This window comes from Drosophila melanogaster, chromosome 3L (genome assembly GCF_000001215.4).
Source record: "Drosophila melanogaster chromosome 3L".
In the NCBI taxonomy this organism is placed as follows: Eukaryota; Metazoa; Arthropoda; class Insecta; order Diptera; family Drosophilidae; genus Drosophila; species Drosophila melanogaster.
In genome coordinates this window covers 4,224,004-4,246,249 of record NT_037436.4, presented here as the reverse complement: position 1 = coordinate 4,246,249, position 22,246 = coordinate 4,224,004, and the positions used below count along the sequence as shown (strand labels likewise).

Here is a 22,246-nt window from a genome sequence, read left to right as displayed (position 1 = left end):
CCAAATTGATCACTTTCAGTATATGCGCGTAATTCACTTTATTTGTTCATTTTGTGACTGGACTGGAGTTGGGTTCACTCCGAAAAACAATAAAATATTTAATACTTTATAATAACACTAGAGTAGTTCTATGATTGGACGATGCTTGGATAGTTTCTAACAACTGCTCTTGGCAGATACCCTCCGGGTACCGACTATTTGGAGCAGGAAACATTTCCATTTGCGAGGGGTTGCGAATTCATTTACGGGATTATTTATACAGATTAACTTTTCTTTAATCAAACAAATCACTTCAATGCGATTCAACTCCAAAAACCGAAGTGGGTGAGTAATAAACTTAAATTTAAGTTATGGAAACTAAGTAACTATGAACTAAATGGGTAATTGACTTTGAGAATTCCACGCTGAGTCATTTTTAGATTTTCGACTTCTTGCTGCTGTGTCCCTCAATGCCGAGATTGCAGCGGGAGGCTACGTCCTGGGCTGAGGTGACCGTGCTGGGCACTGCACCGCCGCCCAGAGCCGAAATGTTGCCATTGCTGGGTCGCTTTCGCGTGGGCGAGTGAACCGGTGACTTCTGCTTGAGGCACTCCACATCGTTGAACACAACTTGGGCACCACCGCCACAAGTGGGAATTACATTGCCCTTATACAGCTTCGTCTCCACATCGCCATCCGTATCCGCATCCTGCGAGACGAGACAGTACTTCGTAGTTCCGTGAGCAGTCAACTCCTTCAAGTCGGTTAGTTTCGTTACGGATTTGCGATTCTTCAGATACGGCTGCATAATAGTGCCAAGCGGAACGGGATTAGCTGCCCGATGCTCCAGCCACTTGTCGCCTGCGGATCGAGAGCGTCTATGCCGATTGTTGGCCGCTGCTGCACCCTGTTGGGATATAAAATTATCAATAGATATTGCAATATTCTAGGATTAATCATACACTTACATGACGTGGCGTTGCATATATATCTGTTCGTGTAGCTGGCACCGAGGACTCCTCCGTGCGCGCCGTATATGCACCGCGATCTTTCTCATTAAGTATGTTTTCCGAGCTCTGTGACCGCGGCAAACTGGGCAGATCTTCGGACTGCAGAATGTTGGAGACCAATCGCAACTTCTCGTCCTTGATGCGCATGCGTTCCTGCAATTTCACTCGCTGTTCACGCAGCTTTAGTTCAAACTCTCGCTTATTTTTGTCCGACTCAACGGCCAGCTTGGAGCTGAACTTCTTCTTTTGCTTTTCCTTCTCGTGCTCCTTTTGGGTGAGCATATTCTCCTTCTCGTTCAGCTTGAAAGTCAGCTCTTCAATCTGCCGTTCTTGCTTGCTTAGCGTATTGTTAAGCACGTCAATGGAGCTCTCGTGGATGCGAACCTTCTTCTCGAGTGCCGCACTGCGATCGCGCTCCTGCTTGTAAACAGCCTTTAAGGAGGCGAGCTCCGTGCGCAGCTGAAGATTGTCGCGGTCAAGGTTCATCAGCATCTGCCGGAAGCTGTCACCTGAAAGTTGTGGAATTAGTATTTCAATGTTAAGATTAAGAAAGTGACGTCTTACATTTAATGTCCAAGTTGGCACGCAGCTTCTTTCGCTTTTCTATGCGCTGCTCCAGATAATGCATTAGCTCGCGGATTTTGATCTGTGCCTCGGGACTGTCCATTTCGTAGGCGGGAAAATCGGGTCCCAAACTGTACACCAAACCCACGTCCACCTCCAAATCCTTGGCCTCAGGAATGCCCAGCTCGTTTAGATTATTAACGGCAATCTTGAACAGCTTGTTGGCCTTGCGACGGCCGGGAGTCAGACCCAAATCTTGCTTCATAGGAGTCGCCCGAGCAATTTGCACCTCCTGGGTCATCTCGGCGAACTTCATCACTTGCTAAACGGGATAAATAAATTTTAGGGACCAGAGTACATTGTTGTCAGAAAAATAGTTTACCATATTCTCATCATAGTCCTCAATTCTTGGGTTGATGCACACAATCATGGACACCTGGCCTTCGCCATCGAAGTAGTTTTTAAACATGTGTGTGATCTTGGAGTCTCGATAGGGGACCTTCTTGGGTGCCAATCCATTGCTAGCCGCGAGTTGGTTCTCGCGCAGATATTCCAGGCAAGTGCGCAGCGTCATCAGCGAATTATTGATGTTGCCCGCCTCACGGAGTCGCACACCGGTGTTCTTGGTCCTTGAGGATCGCTCACTGCCCGCCAGATCCACCAGGGACAGTTGACTCACTGTGATGTTTTGCCGGTCCTGAACCACATTCTCACCCTGGCTATCAGTGGGCGCCTGCACCAAGCGTATATTGAACACCGAGTGACTCCTACTGGATTCTGCATTGAGAACAGTGTGTCCCATTCGTTTGCGCTTCTGGCCCATTTGAAAGACCTCGAGGGCGTCCTCCACGGTCTTGACCTCCACCTCTGTGACGCCGTGGACGAACATGTGTCGATTGGCATCTTCACGAATGATTTTGCTCTGCAAAGTCCTGTCGGGTCAAGAATACAGTTAGATTTCTTTAAATGTAATGCTTAATAAATACTTACTTCTGTATACCCGAGTCCTCAAGGAGGTCGTAGACGCTGTTATTGTAAATTTCAATATAGGTGACAAACACCGAGTACATGTTGTCCTCATCCAAACCCAGCAGCGGAATTGGCTCCACGGAGGCCTGGGATGCAATTTCCGGATCCGAGTCCTTGTGCCTGAAGGCAAATCGTCCTGAGCCAGCAAAACGCTGGTTCATCTCGTGTTGGCGCTCCAAAAGCGCATCCTCTTCGGACAGGATCTCGAAGCCATTAAGCTTGTCCGGCTTGAAGACGAACTTCTTGGCCTGGTAATCTGAAATGGTGCGAAAGAGCACGTCCAGGCAGCGCGGCATGATGCCGCGGTGTCGCAGGTTGCCGGTCATGGTGTACGTTTTTCCACTTCCAGTCACGCCGTAGGTGAAAAGCAGACTGTTTCGGCCTTTCAGTAGGTTCTCCACCAACGGCTGGGCCACAGCTGCGTACACATCCTGCTGCGTGGCATCCGGCTGGAAAACGTGCTTGAATATGTACTGAACCTCGCGCTGGGCGCCGTTGTGTGGCTTGTGATGCTGCAGCAGCTGATCCTGCGGATTCAGTGCGATCGTCGTGGAGTTCTTGACCCTTAGGGAGGTGAGATCTGCGTCGGATTGTAGTGGCCGCACTCGACAGAACACATTCACTGGATCCCTGGCCTTGTCGGAGGTGTCTCGTCGCTGTTTCTCCACCGTTTGATGCACCCGCGGAGTTTTCGGGACGACACGCATCGGCGTCCTGGGTCTGCAAATGGGTATTCTCATTGATGGAGTTGTTCTTTCGGGAACTGTCATATCACTTACACTGCCTTCATGTTGTCAGCTCGTTTTTGCAACTAATTTGATATACGGGAGTTGGGTTTCTTCTTGTTTTGTTGCTGGAATCGATCTCTCTTTTAGTTCGTTACCTTCAAATTTACAGCGCCAAGCGACGCCACGCTTGGTTTTAGAGTGACCGAACTTTAGAAAGCGGTTAATGCTGCAAATACCATCCCCTGCTCCAATATATACTTGATACATACTGAAACCGAGGCTATGTACAGTGCGTGCCATTTGAATAGGTTAAAATATTTAGATATACTAGATTTTAAACTAATTTAATACTTTTATTTATGATCTCACATACCAAATTAAAAGTACAATGTTTATAAATTAGTATGATATTAAGGTATGGAATGGTTATGATGATGCCAAATATTCTTTTAAAATTAATTAAAGATCATTTGAGGTCCCTATTGCTTTTTATTAAACTTTAGCACTGAGAAAATTTTCCGCATTAGTGCCGGTCCGTTCCAGTAGCCGTTCATCATCAGCTTCCAGTAGAGCACCGGCATCAGCTCCTTCTTCATAAAGAACATGGAGTACCTCTCCTTGGACTGGTCCAATGGAAAGGTCTCCACGGGGGTGAGGTTGTAATCAAACTCAGCCAGGATGCAGGAGCTGTAGCCGGTGACGATGGGGCAGGACGAGTATCCATCGTAGATATCCGTTGGGGCTTTGCCCTCGATCGCCGCCATTACGTTTTTGAACACAACCGGTGATTGGGCGGCTGGAGGTGAAAAATCAATTGAATATTCTGATCAGGATTCCCAACCCATTTACCTGCCGCCGCGGCCGTCTTCGAGTTGGGACTGGACGCCGAATCGCCGATGGCGAACACGTTGCTGTACTTGTTGTGCTGCAGCGTCAACTGGTCGACGTCCACAAAGCCAGTGGGGGTTACCAGTTTCTTGCAGTTGGCCACCACATCCGGAGTGCTCATCGGCGGAGTCACATGAAGCATGGAGTACTGAGAAAGATATAATACTTATATAAGTTTAATTTCATGGCCTTCAATTCTCCTATTTCTGCAATACTATACGACTTTAAAATTGATCTTAGTTAACCTACTCTTCATATTTCTCGCTTTAAGTAGAAAGATATAGTTCTAGGATCTAGATCTAGATCTATATAGTATCTAGAATACCCAATTAATTGACCAGCACTTACCGTTTCCTCATAGTGAACTCCTGGTTTGGCGAGATCCTCGAACACGGCTATATTATCTTTATGTCTCACTTCAACGAGATTTCTTTGAACATTAAGCGTGATATTTCTCCTCTTGATCAGTTTCATCAGGGCCTCTGCGTAATGCTTAACACCAAAAATCACGGGAAGCGATGTATTGTAGATGATATTGACGTTGTCGCGACGACCCATCTGAAAAGGGTTTCAAATTGAAGTTGTTTGCCAGATATTCTATCTAAATGATGCACACCTTCCTAAAGTAGTGCTCAGATATATAGGCGATTTTCTGCGGTGCACCTGCACACTTAATGGGACAATTGGGAAACGTGAATATAGCATTTCCTTTGTTGGTCCTGCGCAGACATTCGTACACATGATCCACGTACTTGGGCGAGTAGATGGAGCAAACATTACTGTCGGGGGTCTCCAGGGCCTCCACCAGGCCAGGTATCTATGGATATGTGGATATGGATATTAGCAACTATTAAACGTACTGATACCCTACGTACCTTTCCATAATTGAGCTGCAGTCCGGTGGCGATGATCAGGAAGTCGTACTTGATGGTCTTGCCACCAGAAGTGCTAACCGTATTATTATCCGGATCGAACTCCAGCGCCTTCTCCTTCACCCATTTGGCCTTTGTGGGCAGCACATCGGCCATTTGGCGGTGGCTCTGATCCAATCTCTTCATACCACCTCCTATTAGGGTGAACATGGGTTGGTAGTAATGTTTCTATGGGGAATTATCGCGCTATGTCATAATGGATTATTTACTGCCTTTGGGCTTACTCACATCTTCCGGTTCCAGGACGACCACCTTGTCGCTGCCCAAACGTGAGGACAACTTGGCGGCCATGGCACACCCACCGGTGCCACCGCCCACAACCAGCACTTGGCATCTGGAAAAAATAGGATTTACTTAATTGCTGGAATATACAATGACAGACACCTCAAGGGAGATTAGTACAGTCGCATGACCACACCCACCATCAGTGCCATCTAACCATGGCCAACAAGTTATCTCTTCGTTATCGCCATTAATTAGTTACTAGCCTAAACATACTAATTCAATTTGTTTTGGTAGATATAGATATAGATTTGCCATGCCATTTGTTTCGCGGAAAATGTCATAAACTTTCGCAGCTATATAAACAAACTTACTCTTGCCGCTCGCGGTTCACTCGAGATGTGGACAGGAATCTGGTGGAGAAGGCCGTTGGAGCATGGTTGTGGGTGGCTAGGAGAAGCTTCTGGCACTGGCTGATGGTTCCTGGAAGGCGACGGTTCATCGCAACAGCTGGATGATCTTCGATCCCTCAATCTGCGTTAAAGAAAAACAAAACGGACTGCAAGTGCCCACAACCGATTGAAGACTGGCAAAAAAGAGCTTTCAATGGGGGGTTATCAAACCGGCTGCACTGGCAAAAAGTTTGGTCTATTTCAAATTTAGAAAAAACTTTAGAAATTTAAAAAATGCCGAAGATGCTTAGGCGGCACTGTGTAGTGCTTCCCAACATTTCGACCGGCTATCAAGGAAAACAAAACGAGTGTGGGAAAATTTGTCAGTGAAATCGAACATAACAACTGATTTTGAACACAAGTAAATAACACATTAGAAATTGTTAGAATTGTTTTAAGCGTACTAATTTGGAAAAAGTGTCAGGCTTCTAAAAATGTGGTATTTCTTAATTTCGCCCGTCGGCCATAAAAATCAGAGTGTACGTGGCTGAAAACCAGTTTTTATGTGGTAATAAAAATGGGGAAAACGCAACAGGTTGCACTGTAGTTTTCGGATGGGTGTATTCATAGCTTAACCTTGAAAGATGGCAAAAGCTTTTCAGCATGCTTTTGTACTCAGCTGTTTAAAGCTCATTTGGTGCTAAATAATCCAAAGCTCTAAAGTGCGCGAATGCTCGAAGCACTTAAATACTATCTACAGTGGATTTTGCCTACAGACAACACATGACATCATGCCTTAAAATACGAGGACTTAATTCTGAGAACAGCAAAGAATTGTGTGCTTATCGGGGCTCAATAAATAAAACAATCTGTAGGTGGCGCGTGTGCTCGGACCACTTGCTTTGTGTCTACAGTGGAACCCGGCGATAAGCGACCCATGAGATCATGCCCTTAAATACGGCTCCTCAGCGCTAACAAAGTATCATTTATTTGCCTGCTTATCGGGGCTAACAAGCGTTTTATTTGCCTTCTTAGTGCATCGGTTTATATTTATGGTATACCTCCAGGGGCAACCTTATCGAGTTTGAAGAATTTGAGTTGCATTTGCTGGTAACTGGCCATTACACTGTAAAAATATACGCATGCTTTCTAAAGGATAAACAAAAAAAAAAAACGCCGAAAAACTCGCATATTTTTATAATCAGGCATGTGGTTAAGTAACTGGTTTAATTTAAAATTGAATATTTTCACATTTGATTTGATTACTTGCGAGTCTTATCAAGCAATTCCTATAATATGTGGACATTAAATAAATGGTCAATTAATAGATTGCACAGACTCTAATCAGAATATGAAGGTCACCAATAAATCTTATTAATAAACTGCAGCGGTCATCTACTCATATACGTCAAACTCTAAATCAAGTTTTAAAAATTGCAACTAATATAAATTAAATGATTTTTGCAATTTTTCAGATGTTGATAACAATTTAATTCCATATTTAAATCAAAGTATTTCGTTAAAAAAGGAGATTTAAAAAACTTGTCTTCCCTTAACTTTCGTATTGTTTGATTTTTCTAAGGGTCTTTTAGGATCCCTATGTCATTCATCGTTAAGGGTTTTACTTAAAATATAATGATCGGACCCGAAAAGTTATATAATGCAAATGTTTTATGCCCCGGATTTTTCTGGGACCTTGAATCTATAGCTACTTCAGAAATAGATAAAGATATTCAAGTTAAATTAAACTCTTTTAAGATTATATCATGAAAAAGGTTCCAGATATTTCAATTAAAATTAAACATGTAATTTATATAAATTTCGATTTCTGATGAAAATAATAACAATAGTAAATTAGGGGTCTTTCCACCAAGCTTGTTGAGTACAATTTCCCTTCGGATCCAGGGATTTTCCACGGCTCCCCATTCCGTGCATTCGGATACGAGCAGATAGATCGATGTTGCTAATAAATATGGTAAATGTGGGATGATTAAGTGAACAATGTTGCCAATAAACGCGAGGCGGACATGTCAAACGCCACGAGACGACAACTGTGACAGCGGCGGGTTTAATTACGCCATGCTGCCGACTGATTGCAGATGGGCTTACGGATGTGGGATGTGTGGGCACATAGATGGATGGCTGGATGTGGCCACACACAGCCCACTGCGTGGGCGGGTGCTGAGGGGCAGGTCCTGGCGAGGTCCTAGCGTGGGCCCGACCCGCCGCCATGAGGTGGCCCATCGTCAATTGGAGACAAGCTGGCAATTCAAATGAAGCCCTATTGACTGATGGCCAAATTGGCTCCGCGACTGCGTGGGCGGCTATTCGAGGGCCAAGCGATAGCTACGGATATTTATAAGAAAACAATGGGTGGTTGGGTGATTGGCTGGCCTGCTGGCTGGATGCTTGGATGCTTGGGTGGCGGCTGGGTGCCTGGGTGGTGCTCGTTGCCTCTCAAACGGGCGAGGGGCCGCTTTAAATTGGGCGTGGCAGCCGCTGTTGCTAGGTGACCATTTTCACAGCCATTTCCAACTGCGGTGGCAAGGTCCCATCATCATGTGGTTCCCGAACCGATAATGACCAAGCTGGTGGTCATCATGCTGGCTTTCCCCGGGCTGTCTGTTGCCGTGATTGCGTGAGCTCCACTTCATTTGAATATAACGGTGGCAGGCCACTTGGAGCACGTAGGCCCACACAGTGAAAAAATGGCTGAGAATATAGGTTTAATGTAGTTATCAGATTTTAAGATAGACAGCAAATACGTGAGATTATTTAATTGAAACATTTTAGAAAGCATTACTTATTCGTAATACTTTATCTTAAAATTAAAACAAATTTTTAAATTGAACAAGTAGAAAGTGGAAATGCATATTTACACCAAAGAATTGTTCTATATATTTTAATATTAGACTGATATATTATAAAAATGTGTCATCTGCTGTCGCAGATAAGAGACCTTTCTAGATTTAAATATATATGTGGCCTTAATTTAATTAAATTATTTGAATACCTTGAAAATATCACCACCTAGTGACGAATCGCACAGATAAGAGTTTTTTTTGCCAAGCAAAACATTGATGAGCCATCACTTTTGAGTACATTTTTTTTTCACTGTGCGTATTTAGATATTTTTCCGGTTTTTTGTGGTATATTCCACATAAAAAGTGGGCGTTTAAGAAGTAGCAACAAAGGCCCATAGAACTCTAATTAGGTGGCCTATTCTCGTCCAGCTGAAGAGCATTATTTGTGCTGATATAAGCCCCATTGTAATGAGGCGGATTACCAATTTTGGTTGGATTTTTTCTCCGTGCCCAGACTCCTAGACTCCGAAGTGCATTTCAATTGACGCCACACCAAAATCAATTGCAGCATCGTCTGTGGCGGGATCTTTGTGCAATTGGTACCGGGGCTCTGGAATGCAAATAGCGGACACCGCGGCAATTGATGCAGAGTCTCCAACTGGAGGCAGCAGGTCTGCCATCGCCATCGCTATCGTCATAGCCATACCTATATCTGTATCTCCAGCTCTACATATATCCATAGAACCACGGTGATTGACTGTCTGACCGGAAAGCAGATGGAACTAATTCCCGTCGAGCCGAATTAAAATCGCGACCTGAACAAATCCGGAATTATCAGCCCAAAGGCGGAGGCCATCAATGTTGGGAATGGTGGGAAATCAGAAGGCACCGCCTCCGCCAAGTGACTGGCATCTATTGATCCTTGTGAGAGTCACCGCCATATGGTAATTTGTGGGATCGAGGCGCTTGAGTGTACTGTAAAAAACCGTAGTGATTTTCATATGCATTTGGGGCACGCATTTCATTTCATTTCATTTCATTTGATTTCCAGTCCGATCCGAACGCAGCCGATCCAATCTTCTGCGAATGTTAATGAGAAAAATGTAATTTAAAATAATAAATTTGCATACAATTTTCTTTGCGAGTCAATCAATCAAAGGGGAGCAACAAGTAACTCGGAGCCAGAGCCACAGCCATCCCATCCCCTGTGAGCCACCCCCTTTTTGGGGCTAACGAAAAAAATATAAGAAACCCGAGCGTGGACACGAAGGCAGCCGCCACAGATACATTTACAGATACGAATGCGGATTGAGATACTGTATCTGTAGAGAGTGCCGACGCCATAACTGTTATTAAAGCCCCTGTAGAGTCCAATTTGCTCGCTCGTCCGTTTGTCCATGCGTCCGTTTGTCCGTTTGTCCGTTCGTCCGTTCGTCCCGCATTCGCCCACTTGTTGATTTTTGGTTCGGTTCGGGCATGCCCATGCCCATGCCCATGCCAGATGCCAGATATAAAAGCATGGACGCTCAATCTTCCGCCACACAGTCCATCATCACTCGCCACATCTCGAGCAGAACGGAGCTCCACCGAGAATCGACCATATATATATATATTCACATATATATACAGAGCCGAGAGTATAACTGCAACTGCAGCCTGAGTTTTAGTCCAAGTGAAATCGAAAGCCCACCTTAACGTATTCCATTTCCACCGGAAACTCCAGCCGAAGTTCTAGAACTCTAGTGAAAGTGCCAACGAAGCTTCGAGTGAACGTCATCCAAAAAACAAAAAATATGCAGGTACGAATGCTAGTCAATCACTAAATAAGTGTACTAACTATAAGCATATGGCGGGATTTTTGGACAACTATTACAAGCTTAAATGTCTCTGATTATTGGGGAATATATGCATTTGGATCTTTATTTAAATTAATTTTGACTATATACTGCACAGTTCTATGGCTTAATTAAAAAATATTCCATCAAAAACTGAATAATCTTTATAGCGGCAAACGAAAAAAAACCTTTCTCAATAATATATTTTTTATATGTAGGACCGCCTAGAAACCATGATTTAGCAGAAAAGATAGCCCACTTAATTGGGGTTCGGGGTTCAAAACCATCCGTATAACTTATATAGCAGCTTCCTCCGTTTGACTCATCGCCTTGGCAATCGAATGGTATCTCGACTTTGAACATCTTCATACATTTTTGTACCAGTTTCTGATCTTGTGCCATCAATTCATAACTTTTCGTGATGAGAGTGCTAAAAATGAGCAGTTTGATTCCATGTTTGATTCATGTGACGTGGGTACAAAGGGTCAATTCGCAAACGATTTAATTGAAACATTTCATCTTTAATTTAGCACACTCGTGATTTTTAATTGTGCAACAAAAATGATTTGTTATCGCGCTAGGCAACAGACTAGTGGAATACCAACAGACACTGGGGGGATCTCAGTTTTTCTGGGGTAGTCGCCAGTTGGTCTGTAGTTTCCCCTCATATATCGGATCTGTTGTTGTTGTTTTGCTTCCCGAAAGCCGGGCAATAATGATAACTGCAGTATTTGGTCAGCAATGTGCTTTTATACGCCGAAAAACTGGCGGATACTAAGAGTAAACAAAGTCCTCAGTGGCGATCGAGCGTGAGAAGAATGCCAATTGTCAAACAGAACTTAAGCAAAATATTATGAATATTCGTTGCCTGAGATCTGTTTTGACATCTCCACAACCGGAATTTGTCATTGAGAACTGTGCGAACTTGTGCAGTTTGATCTATATTTATAATATCAGCTTATCTGTGCCGATTTCGTTGCTTAAGAGCGGATTCATTTGTATTTCGAGTTATTATTATTATTTAAGCGAGTTATCTTTACATTTTATAACCTAGTACATTCTCGAATGAATATGTGTGACTATACCACTTAATTTACTTCTAGAGGTCAGAATATTCATTCTATCAGTTTTTGCCAGAACTTGAGGACAGATATTTCTTTACCTTCTTTGTAAGGTGGTTCTTGCTAGATCTTCAAGATTGGTTGCAAATGAAGCTATTCTTTCAGATATTGGAGCTATGTTGATACCTTGAAGAAATAGTTAGAAATGCACAAATGCTAAGCCCTAGATGGCCATGGGTTAATCCGATCTGCATTTCGCCGGCTGTTGAGTCAGTTTTTTGGCTTAGAAAAAAGTGGCTATGCATTTAGTGTCGCGTCAGCTGGAGACCTCCGCCATTGGTTTTTAGTTTTAGGTTTTAAGTTTTCCAAGTGGAGTGCTGGCTACGTGATCCGCCGAACATCTCCATCTCCATATCCACATCCACATGCACTTTTTAAAGCCGGCTTCCAACCAGAATTGCTTACATGCTTATTCACTTTTTTTGAGCCTGACGTTGCGCTGGTCACGCAGGCACTTGCCACACCTTCGCCCACAACCCCCCTCGCAACAGCCCCTAGGAACCACTATCGTTCGATTCTGAATCGAAATCAATTCACAAGCAATTAATAATCAGATCGCTTTTGTAATAAATTGCAATTTTATTAAATGCGAATAAAAAAGACTAAGCAAAAAAAAAATTGTTGCCTTCGACTTTTTCGCAATGAAATTAGTTTGTGTCGGTGGTGGGTGGGGGGGAGAGGAGGGGGTGTCGAAGGAAGTAGTATGGTGGGGGGAGAGAGGAGGAGGGGTCAGGGCGGAGAGTCGCGAGTTCAAATGCGTCACAATCTCAATTTTATTCGCAATATTCCAATTAGCATGCGATCGATAAGAGAGAGCGCATACGGCTCTTTCTCTGCCAACGTCGCTGCTTCCCATCTGTGTGAGTATGGGTGAGAGTGAGCGTGTGTGAGTGAGAAAGAGAGAGAGACGAGCCCCCAACTGATGCTGTGTGTTTATCCACTCACACATACACACGCACTCACACAGTGGGGCACTCAATTATGCTGCACACTAATGAATCGCTGGAATATCAATTGCGCACACACACTAACGCACATTGAAAATACAATTAGGAGGAATCTTTAATTGGCGGCCCCGTCCTCGTTGATATACCCCCAACTCTGCCACGCCCCTCTTTGCCATGCCCTTGCACATATATATGTGTGAATGCGTGTGTGTGTGGGCAACGAGCCCCCTTTTTCTACATACATGTTTTTGCTTTCATAATTGTTTTTCAAGCTCTATTGAACTTGGCGCGTTGATGGTGGCGACGATAACAACGCTCCAGTTGAAAATAACATCGCCCCACACGTCATCAGACGTCATCAGACTACCCTATTCAAAAAAAGGAGGATGCTGCCAGTCAATAGGGTCTTTTGCTTAAATCTCTCGATCTTCTAATGATTTCTTTTTGCTATTCTTCTTCTACTAACTTAAGAATCAAATATTTGTCATACAATTTTCAATGAGCAGGTGTTTTCCCGCTAACACGCTTACGTACACCCTTAAAAATGCAGGTGCTACTAATGGATCTTTTTAGAATCGCTGAGCAATACTAAACACCTGCTTATCAATATTTGTACGAGCTATATATAAATGGTCTAGACTTTAATTCAAGGAATTCACTTTGAGTGATAGAACAGCAGATACTTTATCCTAGTTATATTTTCAAATCACCTCAAAATATGTTGTAAGGGTATCACGTTTTCGGTTCCACAAACTTAACCTCTTTTTTTGTGCCTTCTGTTATTGTTTTCTTTGGCCAATTCATTATAATGGAATGATTACAATTAGAACGAAATATAGCGATGATAAGAGCTGTCTATGGGGGTCGCAAAGCGAGGAGGGGGGTCCGATGATTGGGCACATAAGGCACGTTCTACTACTCATAACTCTAATATCGAAATCGTAGTCATTGCAGTTCATTGTATCTTTCTGTGTAAGAAGACACATTCAATAAAATAGCTTGCCAGGCTTCTCACCGTTTCTTTCTAATATATATTTTCTACAAAATTTTTCAATAGATACTTTCGCATATAGCATAATTTATTTGTTTTTGAGGAATTTCTGGCTCATATAGCACCGCACTATGCTGAATTTCGACATGTAGGCAATGCTAATTCGTAGCCAGTTCGATGCTCTTTGGTGTGACCCAACCCATTTGAGGTTTGAGTGTATTTATTTACCGACACAGCGAATGAAAATGACTCATCGGGGGTCTGCCTTCGTCTCCGTCCGTCTCCCTTACTCATGTTGGTGATCGTGTGCGGGTCTCAGGGTTATGCTCTAAAACCCGGCTTACCTTTGCGCTGCAGTGAAGAGCGCACCAAGACATCGGTGTTTGTGAAGCGGTACGGTACGTACATATACGTGGTGCGGGGTGCGGGGTAGCGGCTTAGGGGCGGGGTGGGTACGGATCGGCTTAAATGGCTGATGCAATCGGAACGCAAATTGGGCGAGAGCCGGAGTCACAGTCACAGCCCTCTCTTCGATTTTGTTTTACTTTACTTCACTTTACTTTTGTTGCACAACAAACAGAAGAGGTCTGGTAACCGGAGACCCAAAAAGTGACACCCAAATGTGAGGCATTCGAGGAATTCCAGAGCGTCGCATTACAGCGCATTAATAGCGCCTTAATTGATACATACTACTTGTATAATTGCCGAATGCTGATTTATTAGCCATGAATATGCGACGAGGAAGTCCGCTTTCGTCCGTCCAATTCCGATTCCGATTCCGTCGTCACCTTCGCTGATAAGCTGCCAGTTTTGAATTTTGAGATTTCTGTTTTCAGCTTTCGGTTTTCAGTTTCGAGTGTCCCACAGCAGCCATTAACTACCCCCAGCCATCGAGCAATTAGCGATAATTACATTTCATTCGGATTTGTCGTAAAATTTTCCACATTTCACGTAAAGAGAAGAAACTTGATATGCGGTTTCAAAAATTTTCCATTCCATTTGTTCGCTATGCTCGGGGCACATTGTACAATACTACACCCAACATTACATTGCACACATGGGCCAAGTGTGCGTGAGTGTGCGTCGAGATCTCGATCTCGTTATACTGTAGAACAACTATATAGAGAATCGGGCATTGCCCAAGCGAACCGAACCGGGAGAGATCGGCGAGCGGAGTGGGCGCTTATCAGGAATCATCCAATTCAAGTTTACGGGTCAGGCAATTCGGTCCAATTCAATCTGCCGTGATTTACCCACCTCCGCAGAGGAATCACCGCCGTAACTGCCATGAATCATTGGAACTCAATCATAACAATATACGTTCTAATTCATTGGTTACATACGTTAACTATGGGTCAAACAATCTTCTAGTAGACAAGGACAGGAATTTCAAAGATAGACATGAAACTTTCCCATCTTGAGATTCGGAAAAATCTTTATAGGGTATATTACTTACAAACGTTAGTAGATAGATCATGAGATTGAAGATCGTCATATCCTAAAGGAATGTTAAGGTTGTATTAAATCTTCTCTATCAACAACAAGTACCTGGCGAAATACCATTCATAGACGAGAAGTTATTCGGTCGGACGTGCTATCCGATTGCGATACCATTTTCAATTCCCTGAACTGACCTTTCATATAGCGCTGCTGTCAAGGCGACACGAGCTCATTGCGGCGTTCTGTCTTTGTTCCGATCTCCAGCGAACAGGCGGCGGAGATCGAGTCGAAAAGTTGGGAAGTTGGTCGAGAGGCCTAGAGGCCGAGAAGTTGGCCTGTTGCTAGGCGGTTAAGACCCGACCCTATCAATGACAGCAGGCGGCAGCTGGAGAGGAGGGGGGTCGAGCTGTAAGAAACACTGTGAAAACGGCACAGAATTTGTGGCATGAACATGAATTTTCTCACGTCGTCACCAGAGTTCCACTGGCTGCTACAGTCACACCGACAACCTGCAATTCACCGAATGCATCTGTATCTGTACCTGTAGCCTGTGCATATGTATCTGTATCTGGCCAACTGGTCTTGGCTTGCCAGTTGCATGTTGCACTATCTTTTCCCCGAACTCTCGGCCTGTCTCGTTTCATATCTCCGTCTCCTGCTCTATCCGTCCGTCCCGCCGTCCCAGCGTCTCACTTTGAATGGGCCGTTTCCCCGACCCCTACCCGATCGACACTGCAAGAAATTAGGCCTATAAACGTTAGGTATCAGACACTACTTTTTTTTTAAATAGTGTATTGATTAAAACGTGGATATCTGGAAGATTCTTTACTCATAAAAGCAGTGCATACTTGAAAAATTTCAAACTATACTCCCATATCATTCTAAAAAATAGTCCGACTTGCCTAATTTTTGGTATGCAGCCTGATATAGACCACACATGTGTGTGTACATTAATTTCTCTCAGTGCACCCCTTCCACTGACTTTTTCCGGTGGTGTGTTGCTGCTTTGTATCTCTGCGGCTCTGGAGGTGTTGCTATCGCTGGCACGACGTTAATTAGCAGAAAAGTGCAAACGATGCGGGCCGTACGAGTGGTGCGATGTGGCAGACGTACAAGTAGAGTGTAGAGTGGTGCCGCTTGGTGCGGTGGCTTACGAAGAGATTTACCCATTACCCATTACCCATTAGCGGAAGCGGGCCAATTTGGCTTACCCATGCACCCATGCACGAGTCTCCGATCGTCCATTGTCATGATGCAATAATTTGTGCCATCAACTCGGCAAACAATCGTACGATTTTCAGTCAGCTCTATGGAAAGAAATAACTGAAATAAAACCGAATGACGGGGGGCCAGACCTCGACCTCTCTTTCTTCCTCCACATACATACAAGACGGTGGTCTTGTGGAATACATAGGTGGCTGTGTGCGGAGTGAAAACACCAGCGATCGATCGTTTCTAGGAAATGGAACCTATAAATCTACGCTTCGCACGAAAAACTTCGATGACAATGCCGACGGGCCGTCCACCTGAGATCGGAGGGGCGTTGATAATCGGAGATCGGTGATATTGGTGCCGGCCGGTGGCGATCGCCCAAGTCGATGGCCACATGAATATGTATGCCAAGCCAAAGTTAAGACGGTCCAAACCAATGTACGGTGATCTCATTTGGGAGGGCCACTAAAAGACACTCAGAAAAATTCACAAGTCCTTCCATACATAAGTTATGTAGGTTTATCAACGGTAAAGAATCATAAAAGTATGCTACGTCTTTAGATCGGTTATGAAAACCCTTATTAAAAGATTACAAATGAGTCAACGCTTTCGCTTCCTTATAATTCCCAAGTGTGAATCTTGACTTCTGCTGTTTGATTTCCACTTTGTTATATCGGTGATATAATGCCACACTTTCATCAACCTTTATTGGGGCTATCAAATTCAATTCAACACTCAAAGTTTCCGATTTTTATTTCTGATTGCCCCGTTTGATCCCGCTCAATTGCATCCGTGTGTCCACCTCATCTAGGAAGTGCAACCCCTGACCGCGTCACTGGCGAATGTTACGTGAGGGGATCGGATCGGATCGGATTGGATCGGATCGCAGGCAGTGCCTCCTATTGTAGAAAGTGCTCCCCAAGTCGCATCAAAAGGCCATTTCAATTCAGTGCCCCTTACGTCAGCGTTACGATATCGTTGCCAGCGCTTTGAGGTGTGCCGTCCAAGGCTGATGATGATGAGGAGCAGGCGGAGGAGCAGCGCACTCGGAGATGTCCAGGGGGCGGAGGAGGCACTGATCTGGGGCTCGCGGGGATTGGCGGGCCAAGGAGAGGCGGCGGCACGAGACACAATTTCAAGCACCTGCAAGATTTTTCTCTCAATTGAATTTCGCTTTGTGGCTGGCTCGTTGCCGCTGCCAAGTGCTTGAGGGGGGCGGGCGGGTTGGATAGCTGTGGCGGCAAGGGGGCTGACACATGGTCGTGGAGAGGGGGTTTCAGTGGGGCGGTGAGAGACCCGTCTGCGGTCGGACGATTTGTGTAACGTGCAATAAATAAATTACTCGTAGAATTGAATCTAGTTGTCGATGTGGCTTGTCGATAAAGCGAAGAAAGAAACTAGTCGCGGTGCCTCAGTATCAGCCACCCCCCTCCCCAATGCCCCTACCCACCCCTCATCATCCTGACCACAAGCGGCTGCCGCCCGGCAACAGCGGAAAGCGAACACGCGATGTGGCTGCCAGTCTGTCTGCCATTTTAACTGCACCTCCGGTCCCCAGCCCGCGGTCCCAGTTTCCAGCTCAGAGCTCCAAGCTCCCGGCCGGCAACGGCAGCTCAGACTAGTTTGGACCCCGTCCACCCCGACCACCGCACCCCTGGCCACCGATGTTCACTTACATTTACGAGCAGCCAATCAGCAATGCACTTGGAAAAAACGGTGGTTCCCGTGGATATCTTTAAAAGAAATTTTTTAAAGAAGTGGAACATTTAAGTAAACTGAGATTAAAGATATGGTTAAATATACATATGATTTCATTTCAATGCTTGAGTTCCGAATCCTTTCTCTCAGTGTACCTTGTGGTATCGTACCTCCCCATCCGCCTACCGCTCCCCCTCCAGCGCTCCTCATTCAGCCAACGAACGCCGCAGACAAACTGGCACTCACACTTGATTGCAATGAGGCGATCGCACGGACAGATTGGACAGATGGACGGACAAGCCAGTGACTTGGACTCGGAATCGGATTCGAACTCAGACACGGTCTCGGCTAATGGAACCTTGCACCATGTCAGTGCCACTGCACCTCCTCCTGCGCCAATCCGATCCCCAAGCTAAGCAACCACTCTGGAGACTGGGCCAAGAAAAAAAAAAAAGAAGTGGTCTGTTCTTGGCCAGACATTTGAATGCTGCTCGCACCGTCAACGGGCTTTAAGTTCTGATTCCCATGGGTGGTTATTAATTGGGAGATTGGTTATGGATTACAAAATTAATTCGTTCGAATGAATTCGAAACCATGGAGTTTTAATTAATGGTTTTGACAACTACAGTGCTAATTCAGTAAGCTAAACGAATAATATACGGTTGATACTTTGCACTTCGTCGAAATGATTCATGAATATTAACAGAGTAGTGTGAAGCACCTTTATATGTAGGGTTAATTAATTTTACTTACATGTGATAGAAAGTCATAGGATCTCGAACACTGTTGTATGTTCTCAACAACTTGCATAAGATGACAATGTTAATTGTCAAGATCGAAATGAAATGGTATATGGGCTGGAAAGTCATTGAGCTATCCTTGTGAGACACCTCAGTTTCCAAACCACCAACTCTGGACTGCGGACGCAATTAGGCGGTGGAAAGACAGATCCCGAGGCGGATAATCGAACCCCCCGTCCGGTTATATCTGTTTTGTTCCGCACCTTCCCGGTGCGGCGGTCGCATAAAGAATTACGATCCGAGAACGAGCAGAGAGAGAGCGGCGAGTGAGTGAGAGTGTGTGTGTGTGTGTCTGTTGTCTGTGTGTGTGTGTGAGTGAGCCGGCGTCGCATATAAATGGAACAGCGCTGCGGCCACCAATTCAGTTCTGTTACAGTTTCCAGCTGTTGAACACGACTTTTGAGAGCCGCCGAAGCCAACTGATCCGAAGTTAACTAAGCCGATCCGCGATCCTCGCTTTTCAATTCGCCGTGAACCGCATTCGCAGCAGCAATCCCCCCCAAAAACCAAAAACCAACACACCTTGACTCGAGTGTAATGTCGATGAACCGTGCGTATTCAAACGAGTGCCGCGCCAACCAGACAACCATCAAGAAGTACCAGACCAAGTCCACGTCCACATCGAAGGAGCACTGATACCGCCACGAGGATCGAATGTGCCAAAGTAGTCAGCTAGATATTCGCTACGCCGCCTGAGATTAACACGCTTCCGCTACCCAATTACTCGATCCTTATCCCGATCCTGAAGCGCCACTCCCGAGCACAGCACCCAGACGTTTCAATACGATCCATCCTCGTCGCCCAAGACAGACCGGCAAGCAGCCAAGATTCCACCAACACTGAGCTGCACGACCTCCAAGACGGCATCCAGCGCCGGACCTATGTCAGTGCTAAGCCAGCTGCTGCTCAACTTCAACCAGAAAGCCCAGACCAGGAGCCATCACAACATAGAGCTGATAAATTCGTTCATAACATAACGATAAGCCGACCTGCTTCTGCTTTACCTGATCTATCATCGTCCAACGTTGGGGAGAAATTTGCAAACATTTTTTACCGGAAGAGAAAAAAGAAATCAAATCAAAGGGTGAGTAATGTGCGTTAACAATAGATAGGTGATTGCCGCCGAACGCAGTTTCGTGTTCCGTTTTTCGTTTGTTTTTTTTTTTTCAAAATTCGAATTCGTAGAAATGCCCAAAGATACAAAAATCACCGTCGAAGGGCAAAGACCGTCTGATGCAACATTCGCCAGCGATTGGCGAATGACTTTTTGTGGGGCTACTACTAATTCATACATACAAGCGTATGTACATACATAATACCCTCGAAACTATTTGAATAATTAATCGGTCACGCAGTTTGTCCAGTCTAGACTATGGGGACACATTGGCCCTTGATCTGCGGCTGAAGCGTGGGTGAGTGTGTGAATCCGAATCGGGCTGTAGAATTCGAATTTAAATTGACGTCACACTCCGCGAGTCATTCCGTTTTCCGTTTTCGATTTCTGCCTCTGATTCGGCCCACGCAAGAATCTTATATCATTTTCTTTTGTCAATTCTTGTTGTCTGGTGACGTGTCATTGTGAAATACATTCATCTACGTTTGGACCGAGCACATCTCTTAGGGGCCGGAAAAGGATTCCGAATCTAAATTCCGGACTCCGAGAGCCATTAGCACATTTCGCAAGTGTTAGTAATGTTCTAGAGCCCGCCGACTGAAGGCCTTGCGTTCTTATCGGGGAAATAGACTCGGAGACCTCCCCTGATTAATGGAGGCGGTGATGAGTGGGGGAAGTGGGGTGGTGGGGTGGTGGGGGGATGCATGACTGGCTGAAAAGTCGGGCTAATCGCATCACGTTGCTCTGGGGTTTAATAACCTATATTAGAGTCGTACGAGTGCCGCTGTTGAACTTTGAACTCACTTCCGATTTCCACTCTCTCTATCGATCTTGCAGAAAATGAATTTACATGTGTGCGCCTTAGCGCTGCTGCTGTTCGGCAGCATCGCCACTGTCCGCGGAAGAGCCGTGGACCTGGTAGACGATAGCAACGACGTGGATAACTCCATCGAGGCGGAGGAGGAGAAGCCACGCAACCGAGCCTTCGAAGCCGACTGGCTCAAGTTCACCAAGACGCCGCCGACGAAGCTGCAGCAGGCCGATGGAGCCACCATCGAGATCGTTTGCGAGATGATGGGCTCCCAAGTGCCCAGCATCCAGTGGGTGGTGGGTCACCTGCCCCGCTCGGAGCTCGATGATCTGGACTCCAACCAGGTTGCCGAAGAGGCGCCCAGTGCCATTGTGCGCGTCCGATCGTCGCATATCATCGACCACGTGCTGAGCGAGGCCCGCACCTACACGTGTGTGGGACGCACTGGCTCCAAGACCATCTATGCCAGCACTGTGGTGCATCCTCCTCGCTCCTCTCGTCTGACGCCGGAGAAGACCTACCCGGGTGCCCAGAAACCGCGAATCATCTACACCGAGAAGACGCATCTGGACCTCATGGGCTCCAACATTCAGCTGCCCTGCCGCGTGCACGCCCGTCCCCGCGCCGAGATCACCTGGTTGAATAACGAGAACAAGGAGATCGTCCAAGGACATCGCCACAGGGTGCTGGCCAACGGCGATCTTCTGATCTCCGAGATCAAGTGGGAGGATATGGGCAACTACAAGTGCATAGCCCGCAACGTCGTCGGAAAGGATACCGCCGATACCTTCGTGTATCCCGTACTTGTAAGTATTCCCCTACCCGCCGGGTTATACCAACTCATCCTAAGTAATCCCTACGTATTTTTCTTGTCCTTGCAGAATGAGGAAGACTAAAGATCCTACCACCAAATAAAAAACAAAAGGCTATTGGATTGACGACGGAAATTCATCTAGTTAGTTAGATAGATCAAATGCCTTCGAAGATGCGTGAAAAGAAATGAAATATGCTTAGAAAAAATACAAAAAAAAAAAAATCAAAAAAAAATATGATGGATCAAAAGGTCATACGATTTACAATTATGTACAATTTAGATTAAGCACAATCTAGCTCGTAGTCCAGGTAATTAACCGTATCTAATGCCGGCTTAGACACTAATTTTCCCACTTATTATCCTCGAATATCAGTCACATTTAGAGCATTCGAATTATAGCACCTACTTTATGGTTTTCTTCAATTATAGCTTTAGTTATCGGCTTGTAATCACGCTTCTTTGGTTCTTTGTAAGTAGCAATGATTGTTCCTAGCGATTCAGGCAGCACTAGTTAACGTATTTAAACTAATTGGCCGTTTACTTAAGGGCACTGCAGCCCAAGAAGCACTTATGACTCGTGGCACAAGCCACAGTCAATCAACCAATCAATCAGTCAATCACCCACCCAATTCGTATTTATGTGCACCCATCATTTCTACAACTAATTTATTGATCGACCAAATTCATTCAGCATCGCCACCCATACAGAATCACTGAATAGTATTCACGGAATTAATCAGTTTCATAAGCTACCCGACTATGTTTTAATTTATAAGGTAATAGAACTGAAATATGTTTTTCTAATTGTTTAGTGTTAGTTTTAATCCAACCTTCAAGCGATTGTTTTTGAATAAATACAAGAAAATTGAAACAAAAGTACTCAATGGGCTGAATGGGTGAATAAAACGAGCAGCT

The 22,246-nt window shown here is 45.1% G+C and overlaps 4 protein-coding genes and 1 non-coding gene across 9 annotated transcripts; 3 read left to right on the top strand and 2 right to left on the bottom strand.

Annotated features, from left to right (window-relative positions):
* Positions 1-16: 16 nt before the first annotated feature.
* Positions 17-3,516, bottom strand: pav (pavarotti). The gene is made up of 6 exons (NM_057677.4): positions 3,362-3,516; positions 2,544-3,302; positions 1,936-2,485; positions 1,554-1,875; positions 948-1,498; positions 17-886 (listed from the first exon to the last, which is right to left on the bottom strand). Exons 1-6 carry the CDS (start codon positions 3,370-3,372, stop codon positions 416-418), a joined length of 2,664 nt encoding a protein of 887 aa, NP_477025.1. The 5' UTR covers positions 3,373-3,516; the 3' UTR covers positions 17-415.
* Positions 3,517-3,646: 130 nt separating this feature from the next.
* Sqor (Sulfide quinone oxidoreductase) lies at positions 3,647-6,077 on the bottom strand. Of its 2 annotated transcripts, NM_168071.1 has the most exons (8): positions 5,976-6,077; positions 5,727-5,911; positions 5,359-5,464; positions 5,074-5,298; positions 4,815-5,015; positions 4,547-4,756; positions 4,160-4,346; positions 3,647-4,106 (listed from the first exon to the last, which is right to left on the bottom strand). In NM_168071.1, the coding sequence occupies exons 2-8, from the start codon at positions 5,852-5,854 to the stop codon at positions 3,790-3,792; spliced, it is 1,374 nt and encodes a 457-aa protein (NP_728963.1). In that variant the 5' UTR covers positions 5,855-5,911; positions 5,976-6,077; the 3' UTR covers positions 3,647-3,789. The 2 variants fall into 2 exon arrangements, with proteins under 2 accessions (NP_728963.1, NP_647877.1); NM_139620.2 differs by lacking the exon at positions 5,976-6,077 and having other exon boundaries at positions 5,727-5,942.
* Positions 5,745-6,181, top strand: asRNA:CR45738 (antisense RNA:CR45738). The gene has a single exon (NR_124780.1).
* A 3,921-nt stretch (positions 6,182-10,102) lies between these two features.
* On the top strand, positions 10,103-22,244 carry ImpL2 (Ecdysone-inducible gene L2). 4 transcript variants are annotated; one of them, NM_079197.5, is made up of 3 exons: positions 10,103-10,347; positions 20,544-21,323; positions 21,399-21,540. In NM_079197.5, exons 1-3 carry the CDS (start codon positions 10,342-10,344, stop codon positions 21,411-21,413), a joined length of 801 nt encoding a protein of 266 aa, NP_523921.3. In that variant the 5' UTR covers positions 10,103-10,341; the 3' UTR covers positions 21,414-21,540. The 4 variants fall into 4 exon arrangements, with proteins under 4 accessions (NP_523921.3, NP_001261409.1, NP_728960.1 ...); NM_001274480.1 differs by lacking the exon at positions 10,103-10,347 and adding an exon at positions 18,948-19,676 and having other exon boundaries at positions 21,399-22,244; NM_168069.2 differs by lacking the exon at positions 10,103-10,347 and adding an exon at positions 18,948-19,676.
* CG46460 (uncharacterized protein) lies at positions 18,948-21,540 on the top strand. The gene is made up of 3 exons (NM_001382165.1): positions 18,948-19,676; positions 20,544-21,323; positions 21,399-21,540. The coding sequence occupies exon 1, from the start codon at positions 19,474-19,476 to the stop codon at positions 19,567-19,569; it is 96 nt and encodes a 31-aa protein (NP_001369038.1). The 5' UTR covers positions 18,948-19,473; the 3' UTR covers positions 19,570-19,676; positions 20,544-21,323; positions 21,399-21,540.
* Positions 22,245-22,246: the final 2 nt, after the last annotated feature.